This window comes from Lycorma delicatula, chromosome 4, assembly GCF_047948215.1.
Source record: "Lycorma delicatula isolate Av1 chromosome 4, ASM4794821v1, whole genome shotgun sequence".
Lineage (NCBI taxonomy): Eukaryota > Metazoa > Arthropoda > Insecta > Hemiptera > Fulgoridae > Lycorma > Lycorma delicatula.
Window position 1 is genome coordinate 182,501,442 of NC_134458.1, and position 17,528 is coordinate 182,518,969.

The window sequence follows — 17,528 nt, forward strand, 5'->3', positions numbered from 1 at the left end:
TGGCCAAGTGTACTGTTTCTAAATAAAATTCAAATCTTTCTGATTTTCTTTCTTTTATTTAACTTACACCATTCTGTTCAGAATTAAATTCTCTACAAGCTTTGTTGAAAAGTTATATGTGTTTATTACCCACTTAATAAAGTTATTGTACATCACACACACAAAAAAAAGGGATTTCATCCCACTTTTCTCAAAAACTACTACTGATATGGTTCTGAGATGTATTTTCAATTTTTCAGATCAAAAACCATAAGAAATCACTAATTCTGCTCCTTAATTAATGTCCTAACAATTTTATCTGGGTAGTTGAAATCTAAACAAAGTATTTCACTAGGATTAACTTGCACATGAAGGATTTCAGGACATATGTTTACATGAACTTTTTTATAAGTAGAATAGGTTATGAAAGACCCATGAGAACTTCATGATACACCTGTATAGAAAAGTAAAGTAATGTCCTTACATTACTTTACTTTTACACATACAAATTACCTTTAATTTGTATGTGTGTGTGTGCATATATATATATATATATGCACATTTGCATATTTCTTTTTTTAATTAATCGTAAATCAATTTTAGAATAGCATTTGTACACACATCTATATCACAGAAAACTCCATCTTGGTTGATTGGGTACAATTCCTTACCGAGTTTACAAAAAGAAAATATCATATTGTAAACTACTCAATAATAATGAATATATACCCTTAAAAAAAAATGTATACACCACATAAGTAATAACACAGATAAATATATTTATATAAATTACTACGTGTAAATAAATAAATAGATATGGCTATAGTCATATAAATATAGTTAAAGGAAAAGAGAGGAAAAGTATATATACATATGTCAAAAAGGCTGAAAGAATACTTCAATTTTAATTTTCCGAAAGCTGATTAGCAAGTACAACCGTAATTAAAAAGGAAAAGATGATACCTTCAGGAAATAAAGAAAATAAGTGCAAGTGTAAGTGCCAAAAGCCTGTAGCTGAAACTGAAAAGGATGAGCCAAATAAAGTAAGCTGAGACTAGGAGAAAGTACTCATCAAATCTGGTAATTCTTGAATTAACCAATGACATCATTATAACATTTTGTTTTAGCTAATTGGAAATGCAAAAAAGATAAGAATATCATTAAACAACTCAATTACAACAATCCAAAAACCTCATTTACTTAGAAATTTAAGAATAAAGGTAAAATATACAGGAACAGTGATTACAATAACTAAAATTAAAAAAAGGAAAAATGCATAATATAGAATAGTTTGTGTAATTTATTTATTAATTCTATACCATTATATAAGTTTAGTTACAAGTCCCCAATTTATAATCAGATGCAAACATACATATTTACATATAAAAAATAATAGTAATAATAATAATAATGATAAAACTGATTATTAAAATTATTATTATTATTTTAATTAATTAATACTAGCAATGACAACATAAATTAACTTTGGTGATTATAAAATTAAGTCATTGACCTCCTTGATTTAAGCATTAAAAAAAAACATAAAATATCACTGCTGATTTGGAGGCGGATCACCATCAGCACCTCCCCAGTTAAAACCACCTGGTCGTTCTTCTGGCAATGGTGTATACTCTGGTTCTTCAGGTTGTGCATCAAACAATGATTTCCTACACATATTTTAAAATTTTATTCATATTATAAGATTATTATTAACAGAATAAATAAAAACAATTTTTTTTTATTTGTCAGTCAGAACACTTGTCTACAATACTGTTGCTAACTACTTCAATAAAATCCCTAGAGCATATTGTTGAGCTGTACTAAAGTCAAGAGTTATGGTGGTGCCCCACCCATCTTTACATTATATAAATCAAATATTTTCAGCAGACATAATGACTATAGTACAAAGTGAAAACATTGAAATTTTTAGAACTGTCAAATGGATTTCAAAATATATTTAAAATCACATTTGAAGAATCTAAGATCTGTAACTATCATGATCCCCCCAGAGGCAGTACTTGTGTAGGTTACATGATCCCTTCTCTATCCTTTCTTTTCATAATCCTTTATTTTTTCTTCCTTGAATGAGTACCCCATTGGTTCCATCTGTAGCATTGTTCTATTTTTTCCTGATGACCAACAGACAGTTATTTCTTAGTTGGATTTTATGGGATAGCAGTCCTATATGCCTGTAGAACTGTCTAACAACTTGGTTTTGATCAGAGGTGTATGAAATACCAAAAAAGAGGTTGAGGGGTCTAATCGTAAAACTTAAGAGTTCTTATTCCTATTCTAAATCAATCAAAGACTACGAAATGCATACACAGTTTGTTCCATCACACTAACTGATCAATGAAACATTGCAATAAAATTTGTTCCTTGACGTAATGCAGATCCATTATCAATGATATTTTAATGTTACATAGAAGAAATGAAACAATGATGAAAATAGCTAAAAAAATTTTTTAAAGTTGATTCTGAAAAAAATGAAATGTGGTACTGACAAAAAAGCATTAAACATTTTTAAATTATGCAATATGAGAACATGTCTTAAATTAAAAAAATAATAAAAAAAAATAGAGACTTTTATGATATATTACTTGAATGAAGTGAGCTGCTAGAGTACTCCAAGATACTTTATTAAGTTCATCCAGCAATTAAAAAGCTGAGCACACAGTTTTCATATTTGTGTCCTTCCTGTGTAGAGCAGCACTTGTGATATGGTGACTTAAAGATTTAGTGGTCATTTGCATATATATATATAGAAAGCTACTGCTCAATCTTCATTCTCCTTTTTTTCAATCTAAATTTACATTTCTTAACTAAAAATTTCCCCATCTTCACATAACAGTTAACCTTTATGTTGTATTTTTATAAATATGTATGTTGTTAGTTTACAACAGCTGAATTTTCATTTATGGGGTATTTTAGACCCACAACATCTATTAGTTTTACTATTGTGATGATCCATAACAGTACAACATATGAGCATCAAAAGCTTTCCTAGAATATGGGCATTGCACATAAACTCTAATGTTAAAAAATTTTACATTATATTTCTTTCAGATTTATTTCCTTCTACAGTTACACACTTTTGACAGTATTCACAAAAACCTCTGAAAACATTACTGGAATTTATATTTGGTCCCTTCCTTCAGCTGCTTAATTACATCAGTAAATGCATCATTGGCATGCTTGTATTACCTCCTTTTAAGGACTGATTTTTAAGTAAGGAAATGAGTAAAATTCAACTGATCCAAATTAAGAGAGCATAGTAGATGTTCTAGTGGCTTTTAACCCAAAAGGTACAATGTACTACTTGACTGTCACAGTGTGACACTGTAATGCAAAATGCAAACAGATCAAACAGTTCATTTTCCATAATTTAGATGTTTCTTTCAGATTGGATCCAATAAAGAATACTGACCTATTTTTCTTCTTCACTTTCAGCCTTGTAGAATGATTTCAAAGTAGAAAATACCCTTTGAATAAATAAAATCTACTCTACCTAATCCAAACAAAATTTCTGTCAAGAGATAATACTGATCATCTACTAACAATTTTTCATACAAAATCATCAATACATTTTTCTATAACGTTCAGAAATAATAATCTTTATCAACCATAGAATAAGTTCTACTGCAGAGTAGAACTTACTGCAAAGTAAGTTTGCAGTAACTTACATACTGCAAAGTTCATGTTTCTTTCTGATTTGAAGATAATGTATTTGGACTGAGTTGACAAATACAATCCATTTCAGATGATTGTGGCAAATTTCCATTGGTATTCCAATCTCTGATACTCTCCACAGATTTTCTTCTTTTCACTATGAGTGTGCTTAAATGTTTTTACCATGTCATGGTAGATGACTGAAAACTGCAAATCATTGACACCACCAGCACAATACTTACAGAAATTTTTGTGCCTTGCATTAGCTTTTTTTTATTGCTTATATTTTTTCCTAACAATGTTAAATGTTACTGAAGACAATTTTTAAACAAAATTCAAAATTAGACATCTGTAAATTGTTCAATACGAGGCATTTTGAACTGCAATGATGTTACAAAGACTGCACACAACTGTTACTATTGTTTGTGTATCTTATAACACAACCATCAAAAAGTTGTCAAAGACAAAAGTATATAATCCTATCCATATTGTAACTGTGAATATTGCCAACTTATGAGACAATAATTTCTCTGCTACAATTACTCTTCCAAACAGAAGATGCCAATTCTAAGAATTTTAAACTGTCTCGTCATTAACACATTTATTTGGCCAATACAGATTCAGTAAATGATTAGTGATTTTTTCCTTTTTGTTTTATCCTCTAATTATCATATAATATGGATTAATAATAAATGCAGCACACATGTTATATATGAAATAAATTTTTTTATATTACCACAATTCTTACATAAGTCATACAGCCAGAAATGAAAAGTACAGTAAAAATGTTAAACTCAAGGTATTTTTTGTAAACATAGATTGAATAAAGACAGATTCATAATTTTTAGGCATTATACCTCAAAGAGTTCACTTAATCTTCTTGGAGCTACACTCTTATGTCAATTTAAGTACTGGAATACTCATACAATCTTCATGCCAATTCCAATACTGAAATAATTTGTTGGAATAGGCAAACTACTGCAAAGAAACTCTTCTAATTTAGAATGAGTTGCATATTTGGTTCAGATTATTTTAGTTTTTCAGAACAGTGATTTTATTTATATACTACTAATACACTCGATACTACTACTATATGTTAAGGAGAAACTGGCCCATACCTTAACTATATAAAATAAATTAATAATAACAATTAATTACATACATAAACTGTGGTGTTCCAAGAAGTCTGAATCCTCCTCTTTGATTTGGGAATACATCCTCCACGAAATAATATAGATGACCAACAGCCATTCCCATGAGATCAACCCATACTGTGTTACCAAGGAGAACAGAAAATCCTAAAAGCACCCACGGTAAATAAGGAGCCTGTAACATAAATTGATCATGATTTATTTCTTTAATTCATTTTAACAACCACAGGCTAATATCCATTGCCAATGCCAATTACAAGAGAAGAATTTTGCATCATGTGAAAAATTCCAACCATAACTGGGATTCAGATCTAAGACTTTCCAGATAAAGGTTGGAAACATTATCAATGCCATGCAGGTCAGCAGAATTATTATATAGCAAATAATAATAATAATAATAATAATAATAATAATAATAATAATAATAGAAGCCAATAGGTTTTTTTTACTTATCTAAATTCAACATAACAGTAAGTAATACAGTAACTGGGTATACTTTGGACCCCAAATTTATCTTAAAAAATTAATTTGAGCCTTAAATCCAATTCTGAATAAATAAATCAATTTGTGAAAAACTTTGTAATGCTAATAGGATCACATAATTTTAGAATTAGTAACTACTAAGATTCATAGGAGTTTTTATATTATTAGTGTTAATTATTAATTACAAAATAATGTCTAATAAAATCATACAATTAAATAAATCTTTGCTGGAAACTAATAGATCTCTATACTACAATCTGCTGATTTGCATAGTGAGTAGCAGCTTCTCCATCCGTCATACACAGGTTCTGGATTCAAATCTCAGTCATACATGACCTTTTTTCCTAGCAATTCTTATGTACAATTTTTTCAAGCTCAAACTGAAAATATGGCTTAAATAATACACACTGTGTTTAAATGTGTTTTTTTTAATAAAATGTTAAAAAAAGTAAAATAAGTTTATTTTTTAACACATTTCCAGTGCTTTTTTACAAATTTATAGTTAATCAAACAATATCCTATTAAATCATATAATTATATCATTAATTTAAAGATGAAACATCTGCAGGTAGCTGATAACTGAGCTAAGCCATAACAACACTCACCTACTACCATAACCCAGTGGCTTATCAAACACCAATTGAGATTAAATAATAGCATGATCTCACTAATGGCTGACCTCAAATTGTACAACACCAATTTGTAAATTACAGTGAATTTAAGTCAACTGTATGGTGATATAATCTTGAAATGGAGTAGAGTATAGTGAGCACATTTCTGAGGACATAACATTTGTGGAGAAGCCTGTAAGTAGGTCACAAACTGATCTAAGGTAGTTGGAAAAAAACTGTAGTGAGTAGTTTCTAAAGGTGTTACTATGTTGTACCAATTCCAGCTTAATGATATTCAATTCGGATTTGCTTATTAGATGTAGGCATGTGCAACTTGCCAGTTTAAAATGATGAACAAGCTTGAGATATGTTAGAAAAGTACTTGCGCTTTTTGCAGGCAAAAGGACTTCCGCCTATTCATCAGTGGATCAATAAGTTGGACCATGGGCACTCCAAGAGATGGTTAACATGATTTTACATTAAAATGATGGTTGCATTTTGAATTTCTTACGGACAGCCAATTCAGGGAGTTTCCACTACATGCTTTGATGCTTGGACACAGACTCAAAATGATGTATCCATGTTTCATCACAGGTTAAAATCCTGTCCAAAAATGGTTCATCTTCGTTATTGATTTTTGAGTTTGGTGCAAATGCAAAATCTCTTGGCTTTGTGATGAATGGTAAGCTCTCTGGGAATCCACCTTGCATAAGTCTTAAGGTAGTTCAATTTGTTTTGAATGATGGAATGAGTGGTGGCATCCTGGCCCCAAGGCGGACTGGAATATATCAAAAGCCAAGGTTTCGAAGATGACCTCCGGTAAATCCCATAAAGGCTAGGAATGGAAGGGGTGGCGAAGGGTGTCTTCCCCTACAGGTGTCAGGATGTGCCAAAACTTACTCTACATTTTTCAGCAATTTGTTCAACTGTAAGTTGTCAGTCTTCCTGGATAAGTGAATCAATACAAGAATCTAACACCGAGGTTGACACTATTACCAGACGCCCAAAGCGACAAGTGGTGCTTGTCAGTCACGCTTTTGTGGCCACTTTTAAACTTTTCTATCCACATGTAAAAACTCACACGGTTCATGCAACTACTGCCATATTGTTTGTTCATCCAAGAGAATATTTCTGACAGTTGTACACTTCCTGAAAGAAAAATCAGATCACAGAACACTGTTCTTCAAAAGTACTTTCTTTGAGTGGACATGCCATTGTAACCAAGACTTTAGAGGTTATGTTTACGTAAAAATTAATCGAACAGCTGACTAACACTCTTCGCAAGGTTGCTAACTGACACTTACAAAAGTTTCAATTGCCTGCATTAAGCATTTCCTTCACTAAAAATGTTTGTCTATTTAATTATTGAATGATCCTCATATATAAATACATATATGAGGATGTATTTGTATACAAATGCATGTATATATAAATACAGAGTGATTCTGAATTGAATCTCTCAGAAGATGATTCTATAGCCAGAAATAAGAAAAAGGTTCATATAAAAATAAGTCAGAAAAAGGTTTGTTAGCAAGTTTTGGCTTGCGTAACATTTAACCTTGCTTTCAGTTCCCTCTGTGAAATTAAATTGTATAAAAATTCTTGGGATAGAAATTGAGGAGTAAATTTGGTGCTTCCTTGTGGTTTTTGATCTAAGAAATTGAATAAAAGTGGTCCCAGACCTCTATCTCACTTAAATGGGGTAAAACATGAAATTGTTTTGTCAGAAAATACACTTTTTTAGGTTTGTAATAAAATAACTTTGTTAATTTACCAATGAACAAAAAATTTCTAGTAAACTTTGTAGAGAATTTAATTCTGAGGAAATTGATGTAAATAACGTCTATTAAAATTAAACACAAATTTGAGAAGTTCAACTTTAATTAGAGAGACAAAACACAAAATGGATTGGAAAAGTGATATAATTTTAAACAGAACAAATTACATACAAATGCTAAAAATAGATTTGAAAGACATCCTTCCAAAACATATTAAACATTTTTTTTTCACAGGTAGGCAATAACAGCTGATCAACAATTACGTTTAGTGTCTAGCACTTGAATATTCATGGATATATATGAGTATTACATGAATAACATGTACATTTATTACATAATTAGGATCAAGCAAATACATATGTATCAGCGTTTCTCAATCTGGGGATTGCAGTTATATGAAAGAAGGGTTGAGAAATTAGCCTACAATTTTACATGTAAACAATAATAAAATCAATTTACGAGGAAAAAATTATTTATTATAAACATTTTACTAAACATTTATAGTACACATATAAAGGGATTAATATTTTCAATGCTTCTTTTGACTAAATTTCCATATTCACTTTGACAAGCCAGCCAAAACATATCTAAATCTTCAGATGTGAATTATAGTTGTAAAATTTTATTAGCAGACATTTTGATGAGCTGGTCATAAATCTCAACTGGTAACTTAGAAACTGCAACAATGTTTTCAGTACACATCTTTGAGAAATCATTTTTATCCTCCGTAAAATACCCGCCAACTGAATTTTTAGTTCATGCAAATGCTTCAACATGCTATACAAACTGTGGTGAATAATAGTGTCTTCATCCAAATTTTTCTCAATATAATTTGAAGTGAGTGGAGACATATCAACATTTTTCCTTTGACGGCAAACATATCATAAGTTTCTTAATGAAAGCGTGAACTTTGTCTGTCATAAATTAAATGTTTTTTATCACATATTTGTAAATTCACATTTAAGTCGTTTAAATACAAAACTACATCAGCTAAGTAAATCAACGGCAACATATTCTCATTATTCTGTAAAAACATTGAGAATGACATTTATTTATTCTGGAAAAATATTATTAATCTATCTCACAATTCCAATAATCGGGTTAACATTTTCCCTGCGATAGCCATCTGACTTCTGTATAAGAAAAAAAAGAGATTTCTTCTTTTTGGCCATTTCACCGCACAGTTTAGCAAACAGCCTATTCTGTAATGGTCGACTTTTAATAAAATTAACCATTTTTACAGCAGAATTTGTTTGAGATTTTACGGATATTTTTTTGTAGAAACAGCATGTATGTGAAGGAAGCAGTGCATTCATTCCAACTTTAATGTAAGACAATCTTTTAATTTTTTTCAGAAATCCACTGTTCTTTCCTGTTATCGCTTTTGCACCATCAATACATACTGAAATACATTTTATCCAATCTATGTTATAGTTTTTAGTAGCTTAATAAAAAACATCAAAAAGACATTGTCCTGTTGCATGACAAGGAATAAATTTGCAAAACAACATATTTACTTTGATTCATCTGTCCTTATTTGTTTTATCTCATAACATGTACAAACTGAGAAATGTTTGCCACATCTGTTTATTCATCAAACGGAATAATAAAAAATTAACTTAAACTCATTTGTTGAATTATCTGATTGTAAACATTGGCAGCTATGTCGTTGATTCGCCTTGATACTGTATCATTAGAAAGCGAAATGTTTTTGCTTCTTCCAAGCCTATTAAAACACTGAACATATCAAATGCAGCAAGCAATATGAAATTTTCTGCAATTGTGTAGGGTTTGGACATCTTAGCTACTCTTAATGCTATGAGATGTTTCAAGTGAACTTTTATGAGTATAGATTGATTTACAAACAGAAGCTTGTTGATTTCTCAAAGTATGTAATTTTCTTTCTAAAAATTCCAATGGTTTTCTTTTATGAACCGGATTTTTAGTTTTCAAGTGTCAAATTAATTTTGATGGCTTCATGGTTTCATCAGAAAGGACCTGAAAGCAAATAATGCACTGTGGCTTTCCATCCAATGAGATAAAATCAATTTAAATAACTGCCATTGTACAATCTTGTCTTTTACTACTCAATTCACCAGATGTAGATGGCTCACTTTGTTTTCTTCACAAATTTATCCCTTCTGCATAAGAATCTAATTGAAAAAAAAAAATAAATAGTTACACTGTTTGATGAAACGCACTAAAAACCGAAATCAATTATTATTTTCAATGAAACTACACTTTTAAAAACTTAAAGGCAACAGATGCACGGTTTGTATTCAGAAATAAACTGATATTCTGCAATCCCTTACACCTCTTTTATATTGCTGAGAGCATGACATGTTCAAACATGATGCTCTCACAGCAAATACTATGCAAGCAGAAACAATTACAAGGAGCACGTACACATCAAGCTGGAACATGTAAATTTCTCATGATTGTACACTTCATACATGCATGTTCATACCCGTTGCTATCAACGCAACTATGCAATTTTAACTATGTTTTATTGGGTTAGGGTTGGAGGTTGCAAAATATTCATTATATATTTTTTTAATTTTTTGGGGGTTGCTGGGCTAAAAGGGTTGAGAATCAATGATTATATATATGAATACAAACACACATAATATATACTTACAAGGTAGTACAAAAAAAAAAAAAAAAAGATTATTTATTTAAGATAACATCTTGAAAACACCAACCCCCTTCAAAATACTATCCATCAGATGATATGCACTTGTCATTTTTTATATTCTTCTGAACTAATGTTGTTAAGTGCCTCCAGTGATTTTTTTCTTATCTCTCCTACATTAGGTTTTCCCTTTAGGTTTTTCTTAATTCTTGGGGATAAACAGAAGTCACAGGGGACTAGGTCGGGAGAATACAGAAGTGAGAAATCATTATCATTCCGTTTTTCATCAAAAACTGGTTCAACGCTGAATGAGCAGGCAAGTTGTCATGATGAAGCAGCCTGTCCCCTGATCACTATAATTAAGACTGTTTTTTTTCTCACTGCCTCACAAACTCGCATCGTTACTTGCAGATAATAATGATAGTCCAGTGGTGCCCTGAGGAACAAATTCAACATGAATGACTACTTTGATGTTGAAAAAACAAACTATCATGAACTTCATATTAAATTTCCCTTGCTGTGTGTTTTTTGGTCTGGGTGATGAAGTTGTCTTCCGCTGGTTGGACTGCTGTTTTGTTTCAGGGTCAGGGCCATAACACAAGGATTTATCCCCTGTCATATCTTTTGATAAAAAAAATTCAGTCAATTTGTGCCTGTTCTTTCAATTCCTGGAAAACTCTCCTTCTCCCAGATGGTTCTCCCTCTGGTCATCGGAAAGCAGTCTTGGAACAAACCTTGCCGTGATACATCTTCACTTAGGATTCTTTGGCATGTACTCCAGGAAATTACAGATATATCCTCCAATTCGTTGATGGTTCTGCGATGATCAAACATAATGACATTTCTCACTTTTGAACATTTTCATTTGTTTTGAACAATGAGGGGTCCAAATGGGATTCATCTTCAAGTGACATTTAGCCACTTCTGAACGAAGCAAACCATTAGTAAATTCTTACCTGGCTTAGAGCTTCATTCCCATAAGGTTCCTGAAGCAATGAAACTGTTTCTGCCACTGTTTTCTTTAATAGGAAACAGAGTTAGATGTTGCCTTGTTGCTTCTTAAAATTTACCATTGTAAAATTGCCAAGAGTGTTGGAAGGGGCTTAAGAAAACAATCACTCTGTTCGTTGTAATGGTTTCTCATGAATGCTATCTAGCCAACTAAGCAAGAACAATGTCTAGTAGGAGAGGGCAGCACTGCTAGCCTACTTGCCTATAGAAAAGAATTCTAATTTTTTTAGGTAACTCATGTATATGCATGCACATGCACACACACACACACAAATTTATCACATACTTACTATCAAGCACATAAATGTTATACAGACAACAGCAGATTTTTACATAATTAAATCAGGTACAATGATAATTTAATTTAAATATATAATGAAATAACTTCATCTACTAAGATAATCGAAGTAGATTAGAAGTATAGTAAATAAATACATCATATTACAATTAAAATATTTTGTTGCCAACACTTATATCTGTCATATCTTTCATATCTGCTATATCTTTCATATGCGGTGTGTGCTTTCATAAAGAAAAGGAACTGAGTCATTATTTTACCAATATATTCTTAGGCTTTGCATATAAGTGGTGGTGGATGTAACAACTTTCAATACAATGAATGAAAGCCTTGGAGAGGATCATTATATAAACTTAAAAGAAATAATGGAATCTAAAAAAACATAAAATTCTTAAAAAAACTGTTTCTAATCGAGTCACAATTAAATTTTTTAAAACACTTACATTATTCTATTTTACTTTAGTTGTTTTAAGTTGTTTTTTGTAAAATAAAATATTATTATTATTAAGTTATTTATAATAGCTTGTAATTGAGTAACAAAGTTTTCAAACAGTTACATATTTGTGAAAACTGCAGATTAGATATACATTTCCTGTACATTAGATGTAGTGGCATTTATTCTACGTCAAAACAGAATATCATTAATAGTATTATATAGATAATAAAAATTAAATTACAACTAAACAAAGAAAACATTTTTTTAAAGTCACTGATAATTCATTCTCTGTAAATCTTTAAAACATAATTTATTATTATATCCTACATCTTCAGATATCTGTTTTATAAACAACAATCTTTGTCTTTTAAAGTTTTATCAAAGCTTCTTCTCCCTTCTCAGCAATCTTAAGTAACATCATCCTTCACTTTAAAATATACTTCATTCTTTAAATTATACTTATACATATAATAAATATTTTGCTAAACATAAAGATTATTACCTGAAAATTTAGTAGCCCAAAAAAATTCATTCTTGTGTATGGATTTCTTCTTGACCAAACATATACTAACATAATGGTAAAAGCTTGTCCTAAAAATAGTAAGTTTATAAAAAATGCAAACAGCTGAAAAAAAAAAAATAGTTAAGAAGAAAATACAATTAAATGTAATAATTCATTAAAAACATCTTACAAAATACCATATAAGCAACTAAAAAGAGTAGTAAAAGATAATAAAATATATATTTAACTTTTTCACAACTTCCTTAAAATTAACTAACTTCACAATACCTTCATCCTAGATGTGGCAATGATTATTTCTGTAATAATAAAATTTACTGAAAAAACAACTCACTTTTAACATGAAAGAGCGAGATAAAAGATCTGTTGTCAAAGACACAGTCCCACACATATTGGTCAGGAAATTTGTGTTTATCATTTCATATCATCTATTATTCATTCTACAATACGAATAAATTTTAAAATCTATAGGTGATTTGATTTATATTACAAATTTAACACATCAGTTTTTTTGTCCATGAAAACCACTGTCCATGAAAGTCACTGTCCAGAAAAAAATTGTTATCTTAATTCCATTTTCTATCAGATATCTTTTTACTGAATTTTATGCTATGGTGAAGGTAAAATATAAATTTTGAAATAAACTGAACCTTGACTCTCAAAATGCATTTATAATTCAGTAGCTTCAGTATATTCAAAATTCAGTATCCTTCTCACTGAATTTTTAGTCTTCAGTAATATTGTTATCACTAATGTAGGTAAATGTTATAACATGATGATGATGATTATTGTTTTAAAATAGATATTTTCAAAAAAGATTGTAATTTTTTGTTGCTTAATTTTTCTAAAATATAACTCAAAATGAATGGGGGTAATGATTCTATCTTTGCAAAGTTGAATAGCCCGATTCAGTACAAGTCTTGTAGTGTTATTGGAAATATCATTCACGTGTTTGTTCCTGCAAAACTCTCGTTCGAAATGGCTGCCATCATAGAAAAACCTGCCAACTGTGGAGTATGTGACATCATCTGTTTCCTTCATGCAAAAAAACTTGTCAGCTGCAGAAATTCAATGTGAACATTGTGCAGTATATGGACAGAATATCATGAATGATAGTGTGGTAAGACAATGGTACCATATATTTTGGGAAGGTTGAACAAACATTCACGACAATGAAAGAAGTGGTCGACTCCTTCAACTGTTACAGATGAACTTGTTGCAAGTGTCGATGTGAAAATTGTCGATTCACAGTAACAAAATTAACCAAATTTTTCAGATAAAATGATTACCACCTTTTCCTGAAAATAAAGAAACGGTTAGCGATGCAGCATTTTGAAAATTATGAGATGAAAAACGGTGTTACTACTGGCTTAATTCAGAGATCGCAGAGTTTTATGACAAGGATATTCAAAAACTTGTTTACAGATATGACAAACATTAATTTGGACAGCAATTATGTAGAAAAGGTAGCTAAAAGTTGTACTATAAGATGTACATAATAAATTACTTTATTATCCATTTGTTTTTTTTTTTTAATAACAAATCGGAAGTTACTTTCCGGATAGCCTTTATATTTAATAGTTTAGTAGGTATACTACTGATCTTTAATTAACATGAGTGGTACGTAAAAAAAAGTTTGACAATCGCTGATCTGTATCATGCTTATGTGAAACAAACATTTTCCTTTTTTGCAGTATGTTTTTGCACATCAATGTATAGTTAATTAAAATAAAACCCAAAAATATAACTTATTTTAAAATAACAGTAATAATATTTTAATTGTAGCTAAATCTGCCTCAACGGTGGAGTGATAGCAACTCTACCTTTCATCCTGAGAGTTTTGGGTTTGAATTACGGTCAGTCTAGACAGTTTTCATATGCTAAAATATTAATCTCAATTATTGTACATAAGTAATATTGTTCAAAAGTAGTGTAATAATAATAAAAATATTTTTTAATAATAGTTGTTCACAACTTATTATAAAGATTAAATTTGCCTTAACTATTATTTACTAAGATTTAATTAAATCTAGAATACAGCAAAAACCATCCACTGACTTAAATGGGTTCATTCCCCTAAGCATAGTCTCTAATAAACATTGGTTTTAATCTAACAAGGCTTTTCATTGTTACTAGAAAAAAATAAACAAATACTAATTAAAGTTTGTTTACACAAGAAATACATTTTTAAACGAATTTTTATTTGTACAAATTGATACCAACAACATTACTTATGAACATGCACTGGATTTTTTAAATGTCACTTTTATTTTCGAGATGAATTCCATTAGCCCTAATGTGTTATGGAGGGTGTCAAAAAATATGGTGCAAAGAGTTTGAACCTGCCTTTGGGAAAATGGTGGACATTTCCAATACTTGGTTGTAAGATATTAACAGTTATGCATAACTACATTCCTTGAATCAAATAAAATATATCAAATCAATATCTGTATTGTAGTCCACAATGGAATTATAGTTTTATCATGATGTGCATGATAAAATAAATTCACTTTATGAAGCAATAAGTAAAGATGTTGGATATTTGTTAAAATTGGATCATCATCATCATCTCTGCTCTTTCCTGAAGAACAGAGATGAAGAATACAACAAAGCAGTTAAATGACTGGCAAAAAAAAATGTAATGCCACAGACTACATAAAAAACTGTAACTGTAAAAACTATTGATGGAAATGGAAAACCTATGGTACTGAAGGACAACAATAATGGGAATGATAAGAATTTTTCTGAATGATCAACTTTTTTTTTTATAATCCTTAATTGCTTCTTTTTTTTGATGATCAAATAATTGAACTACTTTAGGAAAATCATTGCATTTCCAGAACACAAGAAACTATTTATTTTTATTTAATAAATAAATACAAATTACATGAGTCTAAAATAAAAAATAAAATTACTGTTTTATATAAACATATATAATAGAAAATAATACATTTTTTTAAAAATGAATGTCAATACAACATGAATTCACATCAATCGCTTAATAATCATGATATAAAATTTTTATATCATAACAATGTAACAATAATAAACAGGAAATAAAGAATTAAAACAAAAGTAATAAAATTGAAGCATTAAAGTTAACACTGTGTGAGTAATTATATTTCTTATTGAAGCTATAAAATAAAGTGATAACAGTATCACAATTAAAAATTATAGCATAAATATTATTTCCTACTTTTATTTTATTATAATAAACTTAGGTAAACTACATATATACTTTAACAAGATGAGATGAATGAAAGTAATAGTGAAAAATGGCAGAAATCACACCCAAGACTAGCTGCAATAGAAACAAGCAAGATAATCTTTTTACTTTCTAAAATTACGTTTTGAGCAATTTTATGTTTTACATATTGACTTTGTGTTCCTAATTAAAACTAAAATAATTTACTACCTAATCAGTGTAATCATGACCTTAATTATCTAATATTATTGCCAGATATTTCCTTTAAAGATATTACAGTTTTAAAGATATTGTTTTTAGTACATAAATTAAGTTTTTATATTTAATTTAGTGGATTGTTTGCAAAAGAATTTTTTAATTTAAATCTTTTAATTCAAAATTTCTCCAAATGAAATTTTGGGAAAAGAAAAAAAGATTATGGTTTCCGCTCAGTACAAATTTTGAGAATTGCTTTTTCTTCTTTAAAAATTGGGCAATCTCTCGAGTAAGCAGAATGCATCCTGTGCAGTTAATACATTTTTATTCCTCCTGGCAATCAATATCTTTGTGGCATTCTTTTGCACATCTTGTGGCGTATGGGCAAGAAGTTGTGGTATGACCATACCTGGAAACATTACTGTGGGTTTGGGATGAATGGTTATACTCTAACCGACAGGTATCCTAGTTAATTTTCTCCAGTGATGTGAGAAGATTGAATGTTAAAATAAGAGAGGGAGTAGGTTCTTCCATCCAATTCTGAAGCTTCATTATTCTCTTCACCTATATAACACCTTGGGGACAAAGCTTTGAGGCAATTTCACTAACGTCCATCTCAAGAAGAACCCAGCGAAAAAATACTCCTCAGCTAGTATTCAAGGTAATATGACATACTGCACTTCTACTTATACCACCCATATTGGTTAGATGTAAGAGCGGTCGACTCTGCGGAGCGGAGCGGAGACTCTAAAAGGTCTCTATTAGTATTGATCTGTCTCAGTTTTCCTTACGTTCTTGGGGGAGCTGCTTGAATCAGTTAATAAGTCAATAAGGAATGGTAAGACCTTATGAAGGGAGCCACCACCTTCCTGATGATTCTATAGAACTATAAATCTGACAATTGCATATTGCAGGTGTGATTTGTCATCATTTAAATTATTATTTACATCAGGACAATTATTGTCATCAAACAAACCTGATTGAGGTCTTTTTACAAGACTAATATTGGTGGTTTATTCAGATGGACCATCAACCATCATGGGGTTTATCTGTAGAATACTAATTTTGGTGCCACGAGTGCCCAGAGAACATCGTTCAAGACTCACTATGTAGAGCCATTCAATGGCACAATAGTTTCCATCTTGGGCTATGGTTGTGTTTCGTAAGGTGTCACAACACTACTGAATGTAAATGTAATAAGAAACAGTGTAGGGAGTTGTGTAAGGGTATATGTTGCAATTGGTGTAGTGTCCTTGGTGTTGTATGTGCATAATGTAAAGTATTCTGCAGCTCTGTGAGAAATAGAAAGACAAGCTGCAAAGGCTAGAACTATGGGGACGACAACCCCCAAAGTCTTAAAGAATAAGACTTATTAACATTATTATAAGAATTATTATTATACATTATAAGAATATTATACATTATAAGAATAACATCTTATTAACATTACAGCAGTATTTATAATTTAATTGTTATTTGAAGTGTATGTTAATGAATTAATTTGTACTTTGTTTTGTACAGAATTTATAATTATTGTTGTTTTAAACTTTAAATTAATTT

The 17,528-nt window shown here is 30.1% G+C and overlaps 1 protein-coding gene across 2 annotated transcripts in view; it reads right to left on the reverse strand.

The window, feature by feature from the left end:
* Positions 1 to 1,261: 1,261 nt before the first annotated feature.
* Der-2 (Derlin 2) overlaps positions 1,262 to 17,528 on the reverse strand; it is a 31,974-nt gene continuing 15,707 nt past the window's right edge. For both annotated transcript variants that reach the window (XM_075364817.1, XM_075364816.1), the window contains 3 exons: positions 12,551 to 12,673; positions 4,811 to 4,974; positions 1,262 to 1,646 (listed from right to left, as the gene is read on the reverse strand). In XM_075364817.1, the coding sequence (XP_075220932.1) occupies positions 1,529 to 1,646; positions 4,811 to 4,974; positions 12,551 to 12,673 (405 nt within the window). In that variant the 3' untranslated portion in view covers positions 1,262 to 1,528. The remainder of the gene's footprint in view (positions 1,647 to 4,810; positions 4,975 to 12,550; positions 12,674 to 17,528) is intronic.